General features: G+C 42.7%; 1 protein-coding gene across 1 annotated transcript in view; it reads right to left on the bottom strand.

Moving 5' to 3' along the window:
- GRIN3A (glutamate ionotropic receptor NMDA type subunit 3A) overlaps positions 1-13,210 on the bottom strand; it is a 67,821-nt gene that overhangs the window by 20,149 nt on the left and 34,462 nt on the right. The window contains exon 4 of the mRNA XM_066569886.1: positions 530-675. Within this exon, the coding sequence (XP_066425983.1) occupies positions 530-675 (146 nt within the window). The remainder of the gene's footprint in view (positions 1-529; positions 676-13,210) is intronic.

The raw sequence follows: 13,210 nt of genomic DNA, 5'->3' as shown, positions 1-13,210 counted from the left end.
AAAAACAAAGGCTACAAGAAGCAGCTGGGATACACTTTTGTCTTTTAAAGCAGAGCACAGATCATCAATACTTTGCTTCATGCCAGACAAAGCAGTATCATGGCACAAGCAATACTACAGAGTACCACAAACAGAAGCAAAGCTGATGATTTTTACCCTCGATGGACAAATGCAGAAATAAGAACAAGACCTGCCATACAGGTTGACTAAAGAGGTGGTGAGGGTTTTAATACCATAAATGGGTATTAATCCATTGAAGTCCCATGTTTTGTGGGACCCTCAGCACTGAGAAGGAGAGGATCAGTGGGACATGGCATCCACAGAGTGGTGATATTTTCTACATCTGTCTCTCTGTCACTGTCTCTCTCACTCTCTCTCTCTCTCGCAACATTTACTGTTAAATAAAATCCCTACTATTGACTTTGGCCTCATTTTCCCCTTAATCTGAGCATCTCCCTTTACAATTTTAATAACCAGATCATAACAAGCAGCCAGGGGGGCAGGTGTGGTGCTGTTTGCAGGGTCTCACTTCAGGTAGGCCACGCCGTCGGTGGTGGCAGGGACGTTGTAGCGCCGCATGTACTCGTGCATCTCGGGAAAGCTCTGCCTCACGTAGTCCTCCGCGCTGCTCTCCCGCACCGTGCCGAACCGGAACCCTTGGGATGGGTGGTGGAGCTGAGGAGAGCACAGGAGAGGGTTAGCAGAGCCATTTTCCTCCCATCACACCTGGTGTCTTGGCCCTAGTGTGCCGACAGCTCCTCAGAAATCTTCGGCGCTCATGGGCCTGCCCCTCTGGGTGTTTTCCTGCAGGCAGCTTCCCACCCCCCAGGAAAAGCCTGGAAAGACTTGCCAGGTGGCTAAATAGCCTGTCTGTCCAGACTCAGGGTTTCTTTACATACTGAAAATAATCCCCATGAAACACCCTGAACACCCATGTGTAGGTGTTTATTGGGATTGTCTCTAGAACAGACAATGTTTCAGGAACTGTTATGAAAAGCCTCTGGGCTGGCTACAATCCACCTTCTGGGCTCTGGGTACCCAGCAAAGGACATACAGCCTAGATTTGTTTTGTCAGAATGTTTTACTTTGTCCTTAGGGGTGAAATTTAGCCTTCTGCAGAAGGGTAGAACCCCCAGTTCATTTCTAGAAGTCTACACACCATATCACAGTTTTGGCTGCCATTGCTCACAGACAAACTGAGGACTGAAAGGTCACCAAAAAGTCTCCCCTGGCAGTGAGGAGGGAGAATTCCCCTTTGCACGGCCCAGGCTGCAACCATTGGTATACACACACAGAGTCTTTTTGCAGTTCTGTGCCCTTCTCTGAACCGACTCCACAGTCTGCAGCCACAAGGAGCCCAGTTCAGGTTTCACAGATCCCTCTTTCTGAAGTTTCTGTCTGCCTTTGGGGCATTTAGTGACTGCTGGGGGAAGTCTCAAGTTGCCATGGAGAAGTCAGGCAGCATCTTCTACTACGCCAAGCACTTCCTTGAGCTGGCCAAGAGCTGCCAAGCCACACTAATTAAAAAGCCTTCAACAATCCACCAGCCTCTAACAGGCCAAGCTTTCAGAGCACAGGAAGCCAAACAGAGCTAAGGCTAAAGCAGTCATCTGCATTTGCTTCCCAGGAAGCTCATGGACATCACAGCAGCTTGCAAAGATGATCTCACCACAGCCATGCTCTGCTTGGCAAAGACCAAGCAAAGAAGCATTCTGCCAGTCCATCTGGCCTCTGCATTATCATCTAAGCAGAACAGAGTGCAGGGCAGCACAAAGCCATAAAAAGACCTTTCCCAGTCTTCTCTTCAATGACTCCATGGATAAAAGAGTGTCTGTAGTTTTTTAAAGAACAGCAGAGGTAGGATGCAAACTCACTGTCACCCAGTTTAGTCTGAAAAGGAACAGAAAAAGGTCTTTTGGATGGTGTTTCTGCTGTCATGGAAGCTATGAATATTCTGTATTTCTGGTAATTTTTACCTGAAATTGAAAATTAAAGTGGGCAGGTGTTTACAACCTTGTGGTCTGCTGATCTGATTCCTGTGTTGCAACCTAGGAATGAGACCTGCCACTAATTCCAAGTCTGTGAGTATGGCAGAGAGTCCTGGTTTTTTTAGTGGGTTTGTTTTTGTTTTTTGTTTTTTTTTTTTAATGTTTTCTGGTGTAGATGGCTGTGGGACAAGCAATGCAGGGTGTGCATCCATCTGGAGCTGGCCATAGTGCTATGCCAGAAGGACTGTGGGCACAGAGGGAAATGTTCTTGCCCGGGAGTGTGGGAGCAGCATTCAGGTGCCAGAAGACATAAATAGCAGGAGCTGGGCTGTGACAATACATCATGGAGACTTCCAGCACAATGCTGCCAGTCCCAGTCTTGAGACCCTGAAGATGACCCGCTTAAAAAAGGAACTTGGAGTGAGGTTCATGCACTCTCTGTCCCAAGAAGATAATCTCCACAGTCAGGACTATTTTTTTTAGGTTTTATTTCTTGGCAGTTTCAGTGAAGAGACTGAAAACCCCATTAAGACCCAACACTGAACCACACTGGCATTTTCCAAGTCAACTTAGGTGCTTGTTGTGAAGTTAGTGGCCCACCTAGTGTTGCCAACTGCAGTGCAACATCTGATTGGCAGATAAAGTCTTCACTGGAACACATCTCTCACTCAGACTGTCACCAATGTCTGCATTTGGCTAATCTTTTACACCTGAATGAGAAAGGCTGGTTCAAAAACAGTAAACTACACCTCCATGCAATTTTCTACCCTAAACCCTTTACTGAGGACTGCCCACGCTTTGCTTTGTGTTGGGCATGCTGTCAATTTTCACCCCAAATGATGACAACACCAGAATGTTCATTAGATCAGAAGTCCATCTGGCTTAATATCTTGTCTCCAGCAACACCGTATGCCTGGTGGGAAGTCTTGAGAAGTCTGTACAAGGGAATTGTTCAGCCATCCCTTGTAACCAGTGCTCTACCTGCTTCTGGTAATCTCTGCTTTTTCTTAAGAATCATTATGTGTCTGCAGCTTTGTATTTGATCAAATCCTTTTATGAAGGATAAATGCTAACACTTGTTTTAACCCTCTATGTCTTTCAAGGACTTCTCTGTTCTTCTTATTGCTGCTCACCCACAGGAGGAAAAGGTTTGCTTGCAGCTCTGTGGATTGACAGTGCAAAATGCTGCCAAAAGCACTTCACTGAGGATTTGCTAAGAATGCTAAGGGTTACTTGCTTCAACAGAAGATAAAAACTTCAGGATGGAAACAAGACTCATCACTTGTCATTGCTGCTTTCTTACCTTCTGTAGCCCTCACCTGGGAAGATTATGTGACAAGATGGAAACCACAAATATCTGTGTCCTGACAGGATAGGTAAATACCATAGTCTTGCTCTGAATATTGCCTTATTAGTTGTCTCTTTTTTCTGATCTTTTCTGTTTCTCATGCTCTCTATCTTTTGTCTTATGTTTTGAAAGCCCTATACTGAAAGAGTCTTTCTGTTTTCTATAAACCAACAATGGAACGTTAATGCCTAGGGCTTCAGAGAAATCATAAAGTCTGAAAAATCAGCATTTGAAGAATCAAGAATGGATTCTATGTATTTTTTTTAACTTGTAATTCAGGGGAGGCACTTACTTACATTTATACCAGTAATTGCAAATATAAAGACCAGCTTACTAGAAGAAATAGCTGTTGAAATCAGAGTAATTTCTGCTATGTGGATTCTCTATTTCTGTGTATATACTGTATTTTTCAATTCAGCATTCAGTGTCAGAGGTGAATAACCACTACAAAGCAGGTAAAGAGCACTAGGAAATGCTGACACTTTTGTATCCAGAGCGCCTGGAGGTTTGCCGGTGACTCCAGCACAATTAAAAATAAATCAATGCAATAATTGCAGATCCATCTGCAGACATGAGTTTTCTTGGCATTTGGCTTAGATAGCCTTACAAAGTCCCTCCAAATTCGGACATCTGTGGCTGTAAGAAATGGAAAGAACAAGGTTTGTTCAGACCTGGAAAAGGCTCTGAGGTAACAGTGGAGTTTATGCACCCTCTGTCCCAAGAAAATCATCACCACAATTGTCCTGGCTTGATAATTCATTGAACAAGATATGAGGATTGTCATGGGTATGGATATTGCAAAATAGCAGTATGTAAAATAAGGTTATTTAAATTTCTTTGACGATCAGATCATTGAATCACAGAATCATTAAGGCTTAAAAGACCCTAAAGATCAGACCCAAACCACTAAGCCAACACTGCTGAGCCCATCTCTAAAATACACCCCCAAGAGCCACATCTACAGGTCTTTTAAACTCCTCTACAGATCATGACTTCACCACTTCCCTGAGCAGCCTGTTCCAATGCCTGACAACCCTTTTGGTGAAGAAATTTTCCCTGGATCTCTCTTCTGAAGATCCATTTGCATTTATCAAGCAACCAGCCCTTTGAGTGTTATCTGGCAAGGCCACTGCAGCCAACTGCAGCTGGCTGTGAGCCTCAGCAGGGAAAAACCAACAGCCTGGGCAGTCCAACAGCAAGGGTAAGAATATGTCAATTGAGTAGCTCTGATAAAAGCTATTAACTGCTAATGTATTTTAATATTTTATTTTTTAGAAGCTAAAAGGGGTTGAAAACTTATTTAGTGCTGCTGGTTAGTGGCTCTCCAAAAAAGGGGTGACAGCTCCAGCAGCCAACAGTATAGTTTTTACATCTCAAGTACTGGAGATCATGGATTTCCTAGCAGTGAACTGTTTTATACCGAAGCAATGGTGTACACCATGAGGGGCCATTCTTTAGGTGCACCCCAAATTTTAGAACCAGCTCCACACTTTACTGTAAGGGAGCTGTTGCACATGAAGTTGTGATGAGGAATGTGGTGATATCCCATTTGGACCTGGTTTAGTGTTTGGGGCAGACTCAAGAGATGAGTGAGACATGGAGCCAGAGGGGCCTGAGCACTTGAGCACTGAGTGCTTGGATTTTACAGGTTCAGGGCTGTGGAATGCCAAGACCAGATGATCTTGCTGTACAGGACAGGGACAGATGGCTCAGGAGCATGTTCCATCTTCTGTGAAGGCAGCAATCTTGAGAGGAAGGACTAGGACATGCTGCTGGGAAGTAGAGGATGCAGATGCAGGAGAAAGGCTAAAGAGCTGTTATTTCTGGAACTGGTGTCCCTGTGAACACTGCTGTCCCTGTGACACTTCTCAGGACAATATCTACTGTAGGACACATGGATTGTGCCCAGCATTTCCAAGAACGAGTCTCACTGCTGAAGAAAATGTATCATGGATAAGGAAAAAAACAAGAGGCACTGTGTAAGAAAACAAAGGGAAATGTGAATGCTGCCAAGCACTGAGGAGGTGAAATGGCTGTTGGGTCCCTTGAGACAGGGAGGCCATGAGGTGTTTAAGAAAACACCAGAGCTTTACAGCACATTCAACTTCTCTAACAGCGCCAGGACAAGCTTTGGGACTTCCCAGAGTTTTCTGTGCCTTGCATAACACGGTGCTCCCAGACAAATGATGTTTGTGCTTCTTGCTGCTGAAAGCAAACACTGCAGTTACCAGTTCCTTCAGCTTAGCCCCTTACTTCCAGACATCCTTGGTTTCTGTTTGCTGTTGTTAAAACATCTGCTGAGTGGGAAGCGGAGAACTTGTGTTTTTTGGGAAGATGTTGAGACGAATTGGGCATCTGCATACATCTATGGCTTGGGGTGCCAATTATGCATGAAAACACCAACATGATAAACATCAATGTGATGAAACCACAGCAGCAGAAACAGGAAAACATGATCCTGAATGACAGCGGTTTTGCATAACTTGGCACATTCCATTTTATGTAATGCATTGCCATTGCACTCAATGCTGTCAGCTGGGGAGAACACCTAAATGCCAACTTGAAAGGAAACAGGCCCAGAAATCTCCAGTGCAGGCTGGGATTTAAAACTGAAAATGCAGCAGTTAACCTTGGCACACTCAAGGCTGTGGTACTGTGGGGTTTTGAGGTCTTTCTAGCAGGTTCTGGCTTTTGTATAACTTTTCAGTGCTGCAAAACCAAATTATTTACCTCAAGCACTTTTCCCCCCTTGATGCCCTGGTTTAGTTTAGTATCATTTTGAGGTTGACATCCCATTCAGTTGTTATTTATTTTTGCAGTAAGAGTCCAGATACAGAAAATTATGGTCTCAGGTCCACAAAGTAGGCAGTAGAATATTGCCTGCTGATCCCATGGAGTTTGAACTTGCTGGGACCTGCGAGGAGACAAGGAACATCTAAACAGAGCAGCTATTGGGAAGGGAAATTGTGGCTATTTTCTACAAGCAATGGTGTAACTGAAATCTAGGAAATTGATTGATGGGGGGCAGCAGCTGCCTCACTGAGTCTGGCTGAGAAGAGTTCTGTGAAATGGGACTGGAGGAAAAATGCTTTGGGAACTCCATTTCTAATCACGATCTCAATTCACGAGAAGCATTTCATCATTCATTCTGTTGGCCTCTTCAGTGCCCAAATTCAACTCCATGAACTATTTTTTTTTGCTGGAAATGAGAAAAAGGCAACCCAGTATGTAGCTAAGGGCAGCGCCAGTGACCACTTACTTCAGTGACAGAGCTAATGTTTAGCTTTTACCCCTACCCATAAAGGTGCTTTTTAATTTAAATAGGGTATAGAAATGAGAAACATGGCTGAAAGCAATGTTCCTAACTTTTATAACAACTTCTGAGGAAAAACTATGGTGTAAAAAGTTTTAGTAGCTTGCTTCCACAACAGTGCTGGTTACCTGTTATAACACCAAGTGCAGTGTTTAATGGGCACCTTGTTATCAGCAGAATTGCCAGCATGATCTCTGCCAGGCAACTACTCCAGAATCTTAAAAATCTGCTCAGTTTCAGCTCCTAATCACTAGAGAAAGACAGCATTAGTTAAAGGACTGATGTGGTTTTAGAAATCTGCTGTTTTACAACGATATTTCTGTCTCTCACACATAAAGCAGTCGTATTTTACTTCACCTTATGTAACCCACACATTTAGGTGGTTTCCCAGCCACCAATAGATTTCCCATAGCCCAATGAGAAAATATAAGCAATTGGAAGTGATACGCAAAATTTCAGGGGAAAGTGAACAAAACAAATGAAATAATAGTAATAAAAAAAAAATCCCAACCACAAACCAATATAAAACTATTCATGGGCTTTCCCTTCTTATCTGCAGGAGTTTTTGAAAACTAACTAGTGAAACTAACTAGTGAATATTTATGGGGTGCAGAGGGAGATGAAAGAAAATTATTCACAGTGAAGCACATGAATTTCAGATTTTAGCAGATGAAAATTCACAGCTCAACTTCTGGAAGTGGAGGTTTTGATCAGGAACTGTCCTACGTGTTCAGGCTTCGGAAGCCGGGAGGTTCCCAGGCCCTCCAGGAGAGGGTGTTTGCAGAATACATTTGAATCAACACTTTCGCTTCTCTGCTGCGAAAAGTGTCGGTGGAGCTGATTCTTTCCTTGTCAGGATAATGACAGATTTCCTTAAAATTCTGTCACTTTGAATCCAGCTCAGAGAGGTCATTAGTTCCCATAAAACCTGACAGCTGCACTGAAGTCAATGAGCAGCTTCAATCTGGACGTAAGTGCAGAGTCCACTGCTGACAGTTTATTCTCCTCACTGCAACAAGGGAATATGTGAAAGGAAACTGTGACTTAGGTCTCTGCTCAAAAATGTGAATCTTTGTGTTCATGGTCCCTGTGTGAGCACTGATAATTAAATATAGGTCTGCTCTGCTCCTTTGTGTGTTGGAAAAGCTGTTCAGCTCAGGGATGAGACGGGACTAGATCTGTGGTTAATTTCTGAGGGTTGCCCTTATGATTCAGGTGCTGGGCAGTGCAAAAAGCTCTGTAAGAAGAGCACTCTGGAGAATACAAACTTGCAGGTGTGTTTATCCCTGTTTCTTAATAGCTTTCTAAGAGTTTTCTGGACAGAGCAATCTCAAAGCTGTGATTTATTCTGGGAGAGCTGAGGACTGTAAGGTAGAAAGTGTAAAATATTGTAAGAAAAATTGATAGACTGAGGGAAAAGAAGGGATGTAATTCCCAAAATGCAGTAGACCACTGCTTCCAATTCCATTTCAGCAGAAAGCAGCTGTAAAGATGTTCCAGATAGAGTCACTTCCTCCAGCATGTTCTCCTGCTTGCTCCCTGTAAAATGTGGCTAATGCACTGTCAGGCAGGTGAAATCCTTTTCAAATTACAAGCAAGTGAAGAAGAGCTGTGTGGCTGAGAACATGTTCCAGCTACCAAAGAGATACCAAAGAAGATTTCGGTTAGAGAATTCCTCTTGTCCTTCCATCCTGAGTCTCCAGCCTCTGGATGAAAAGCTATCACAGATTTCTACAAACATCTGAGGGCGGAAGAAAGAAATCTAATGTGGCAGCAACTTTAAGTAGGTAGTTTACCATCTTCAAAAACACTGTCTTTAAAATCCTTTTTCTTAAAAATTTCTTCTGCTCCACCTGTTGCCGGTTGAAGGTCAGTCCTCCCACCCCCTGGCCATGTGGCAACTGTCCCCTGGGTGCCAGGGCTGGAAACAGTCCTCTGCCTAAACCTGTAAGGCAGGAGTAACGCTCTGTGCTTTCCAGGAAAGGAATAAACAATGGGTTTGTGTTGTAAAGGGGTTGTGAGTAACCAGGATGAAGAGGTTTCCAATTGTAGGAAACTGTAGGTGGAACTGTCTACCTGCGCTGCCCTCATTTCTGCAACACACTATTTGCTATTTGCTTTGGATTCAAGAGCATCAAATGAAGGGAAATCAGAGGGAGTCCTGTGTTACAGACAGATCCAACATGGGAACAGAAAGGGATTTTTTTTTCCTTCTTGGAATCAGTGAGGAATGTGTTAAGCATGAAGTGTAAATGAAAAATTACGGCCGTATTTGGATACCCTGGCTTCTTGCACAGTGAAATACAGACACTAGTATTTGACTTTACCTGGTGTTCAGTCAAATCTTAATGCACGCAGTGAAAACCCCTATTTCTTCCAGAGGACTTGGACTGTTGTCATCCCTGAAATCCAGTGGATCAGTGCAGGACTTCTGTCTCCACGAGGGTGAGCCAGACTAGCACTCTGGTCTCTGTAGATCACCATGGCTGTGACTTTTGTGAACAGAAATAAACATTCTCCATGCTGCTAAGTCAGCTATGCAATGACCTTCCACCTGTCAGGTGATAGGATCAGCTTGTGCACCTTCACTGTTCTCTGCTACTTTTTGCCAGTTACTTCAGTAACTTGTAATTCTCCACTTGCATTATTTCTTGCAAGGGTCTGAACCCCACCTATGATGCAGGTGCTATTTCTGGTGGTGGGCTCACTTTCCTTTTTTCAAAATATATTATGACATTTAGGTATTTAGGTATTTAGCTTGAGAATGAGAAACTGACCCCCACATAGATGTGAAAATGCTAAAACATATTAATTCCTTCTGGTGCTTGAAGAAAAACCTTCATGACCTGCACTACTCGGAATGAAGACAGCAGAACCTCCTCTCTTCCACACCTACCCCTAAATTCTTTGTCTGAAACAATGAGGGGAGGTGAGGAGTGGCCAGGGCAGCCAGTGATAGTGAGGCAGTGTGTGTAGGTGAAGACCTCAAGCAGTAAAGGTTAATATGCAAAGATAACAAAAAGATAATTGTTGGCAAGAAGGCATAAAGAAAAGTGTTTCATCAGGAAAGGAAACTTGATTTGCAGAACACTGCAGGCATTGTCTGATAAAATGGGTATCAGAACGAAGCAGATCTGAGCTGGACAGATTCTGAACCTCCAAAGCTGTAACTTTAACAAGAAATCTTTAATGAGGTGATGGGGAAGTTAAACAAGTCAAGTGTTCACCACCATAAATTGCATGGGGAAGCTAAAGAAGTCAAGATTGCACCTCCATAAATTCCAGGTGCCTTTCATTCCTCTATGAGACAGCCTTGCAATTCTTTTTTTCTGGCTGGAGCTTGATACTCAATTTTGCCTTTGTCTGAGAGTTTTTCACTTTCCTCTCTGTGACACTGAAAGTCTTTTTGAGTTCAAATCCTTCACTTACTCATTAATACTCAGAAAGGCACCATGTATTAATTATCAGGCTGTGATGCTGTGAATCATGACCTTCCTGTGCCCAGTAATTCCTGCACAGAAGCACATGCTCTGTAGTTTCTTCTTTTAGTTGTGAAAAGAGCCCTGTGGTCCTGTACAAATACTAAACCCCATGGCAGCAATAAGATTTTTTTAAATTCCACTGAGTTTGTAACTTGATTTTTTGCTATACAATTTAATGCATTTAATGCATATTTAAATAAATGCTACTTTATTATCTATTTAACACATACAGTTCAAGTAGTGCCCTTATAATGATTCATCTCAGGCTGCTGCAGTGAAAGACCACAGCAGTAATTTGCATTAGTGTAATTCCTACAAAAATTCCTTTTTCAGGAAGAAAATTTACCAATAAACACACAACAGTTCTGGCCTCACCTAAAAATTGCTGAACTTGATGGAAAATATCATTAAAAGAAGGAGTATTTGAATCATGCCTCTAATTAGGGACAACATATAGAGTGGCTTGACCTTTCTTTTCCTTTGATTTGATGTTGCTAAAGCTCATCTGCAGTTGCTTACCAGTTTTTTTTCTGGACAGTTTTAATACAAATAACACAAAGTATTCATTATATATATGATATAATAAGGGCCATAAGGCTTCTAACTGAGATGCTCATAAATCAGAAATGAGAGCTTGCACCCTCATATTTTATATATCTAGATACAAATATCTGGGTGGTTGCACATACTGAATTCCTGATTAACAGAACCTCAGAAATACCTTGCCTGGATCACTCAGAGTACTTAGTTTTGTAATAAAGATGTGGCCACCGCATAAGAGCAAGTCTTCAGGCACTGAACTGGGAGAAGATCAGAGATTTCTGGGGACTAATCCCAATGCACACCAAGGCTGTTTGAAGGACTTGCTGGGTGGACCTTGCCAGAATGACTGTAGGTGACTGCAGTGTATTTCTTGGGGCACTTTGCATTTTTTTGTGAGTTTTGGAAACACCATCATTCACGGCAGAGAGAAGGAGGCACTTCCAGGGAATGATTTAGGTGATCTTTTCCTGAAGCCAGTTCCTTAAGAGCAGCCTACCTGTACAAATATAACTGTAAAGATATAGTAGACTGACCAATAATATCTTATCTTTTCTTTGTGGGCATGTAAAGTTAGGAGAGACAATGCAGTGAAATTGCTGGTGATGGGACATAAAGAAGTAGCCCTTTTTTTGTTAAATGAAGCTAAATACGTTCAATATTTTATGTCAAAATATAACGCAGAAAGGAACTTTGCCACTGCCAAGAGGTGTTTTCGAAGGTATAGTGATGCAGGGTAGTAAAAACATAACCACAGTAAATGGCTACTTAAGTGTGTAGTAAAGATGGGAAAGAAAAGCTGTCAGATGTCACAAAAATCACAATGGGTGGATAGCGCCCAAAACCCTCATTAAATTGTTGAAAGAACAACACTTTTTGCAGAAAAGAAGGCCAGGTGTTGGACTACCTTATGCAAAATCTGCCCAGCTCCTCTCCCTTCTACTCCTGTTTGCTTCCATCGTACCATGTTCGAAATATTTCTTCTGCACTATGGGCTTCCAGAATTCTTTTGCCTCAGATCACCTGAACTATCCAGCACACTCAGGACACCATGGTGCATCTCCACTACGTGTTCTTGCATGAAAAACCCAAAAAGGGACCCATGCAGGTCCCTTTGACACTAAAAAAACTCCACTCTCTGGGGGATCCTGCAGAATCACCTGCCATGAACTGCTCTGCAGAGTAAAATATCTTCTTTCTAGGACTTACACATGGCTGTACCAAAGAGTGAAATACATATAAATGAGCAACTTGGTGGAGGGTATCCCTCCCCATGGCAGATGGGGGGAACAAGGTGGTTTTTAATGCCTCTTCCAACACAAACCATTCTGTAATTCTGTGATCAGACCATCCCCAAGGCAGGCTCCTGGTCTGCATGCCTGGCGGAGGAATATCTGAACCTTGGAAAGAACTCAGCTCTGGCTGAGTACCTGGCTGCTGGGCACTCTGACAAAGAATAATGGTATAATATTTTTGTGCAAACTAAGAGGTGACATTAGAAGAAAAAGTGAGATGAGCCTGTGTGATTCAGATGAGAGAAGAGATAAGAATAGAGGAAATTATACAAATACAATGCTTTTTCTCTATGTCCTCTGTCTATAGACAAGCTTTTAAACTTCTTTGCCACACACTGTAGACAGTTTCTTAAGGGGGATTCAGGACATGGATGCATGCTCCATCTGGGCAGCCAGCACATTTATCCTGTAGCTATCCTGTCTCCTTGTCCTCAAACAGGAGGCTGATCGCGTGCCAGTGGACACAAAACCAGTATTTGTCAGTTTCCACTGGCAAGAGATGATGTCTAAAACGTGTACAGTTAGAAAATAAGGGGGGAGGGGGCAGCTCTGGCCCCAAACCACCCATTTTCTTAGAAGAATTAGATTTTAAGGTGTCAGAACATTGCTTCAAGATCTCAACAACCTGGTGTACCTCCTAGGAAAGGGGGCAGCCACCTTTGATGGACACTGCAGGAGTGTGGCTTTAGTGATCTGCCCTGGTTAAGACTCTTACACAGAAAATACATGGCAAGTTCCCCAAATTCAAGACACATTCCAGTAAATTAATTCTCATTCCTCACACTGCTTTCCTTCTGCTCTGGTTCCTGTCTCGCTGGCTGTTCCTCCTTTCAGCAGCTTGATGATATTTCTATACTCTCTTCTATATCATTAGTGCATTTAAAGGTCCAACTGAGATAGCTCTAATTCTGTCCTTCCTGACTGTTCACAACCTTAGATGGGATTTGCCATTTATGGCTGACAGCCTGAAGAAATTACATGTCTTACATCACCTCGAGAAAGCTGCTTCTCTATTTTGGGCTTTGTTTCTTAAATAAATTTCAAAAGCACAGTACAAAGGACACATGCATACTGAAAGCAGCAGAAGGATGTTTAGAAGTATATTTAAATTAAAAATGTTATTTCTCTCTCCTGCTGCCTTCTTTTTGAAATGAGTCTCCACCACTAAAAAGAAAGAGGTAAATATATCTGGGAAGAAAAACCCAAGCATAACATCTTTTAGTCACATAAAAAATGCTTTAAGT

The sequence above is a fragment of the Molothrus aeneus genome, assembly GCF_037042795.1.
Source record: "Molothrus aeneus isolate 106 chromosome Z unlocalized genomic scaffold, BPBGC_Maene_1.0 scaffold_33, whole genome shotgun sequence".
NCBI classification, from domain to species: Eukaryota; Metazoa; Chordata; class Aves; order Passeriformes; family Icteridae; genus Molothrus; species Molothrus aeneus.
Note: the sequence above shows the minus strand (reverse complement) of the source record. Positions and strands in the feature narration are given on the sequence as shown.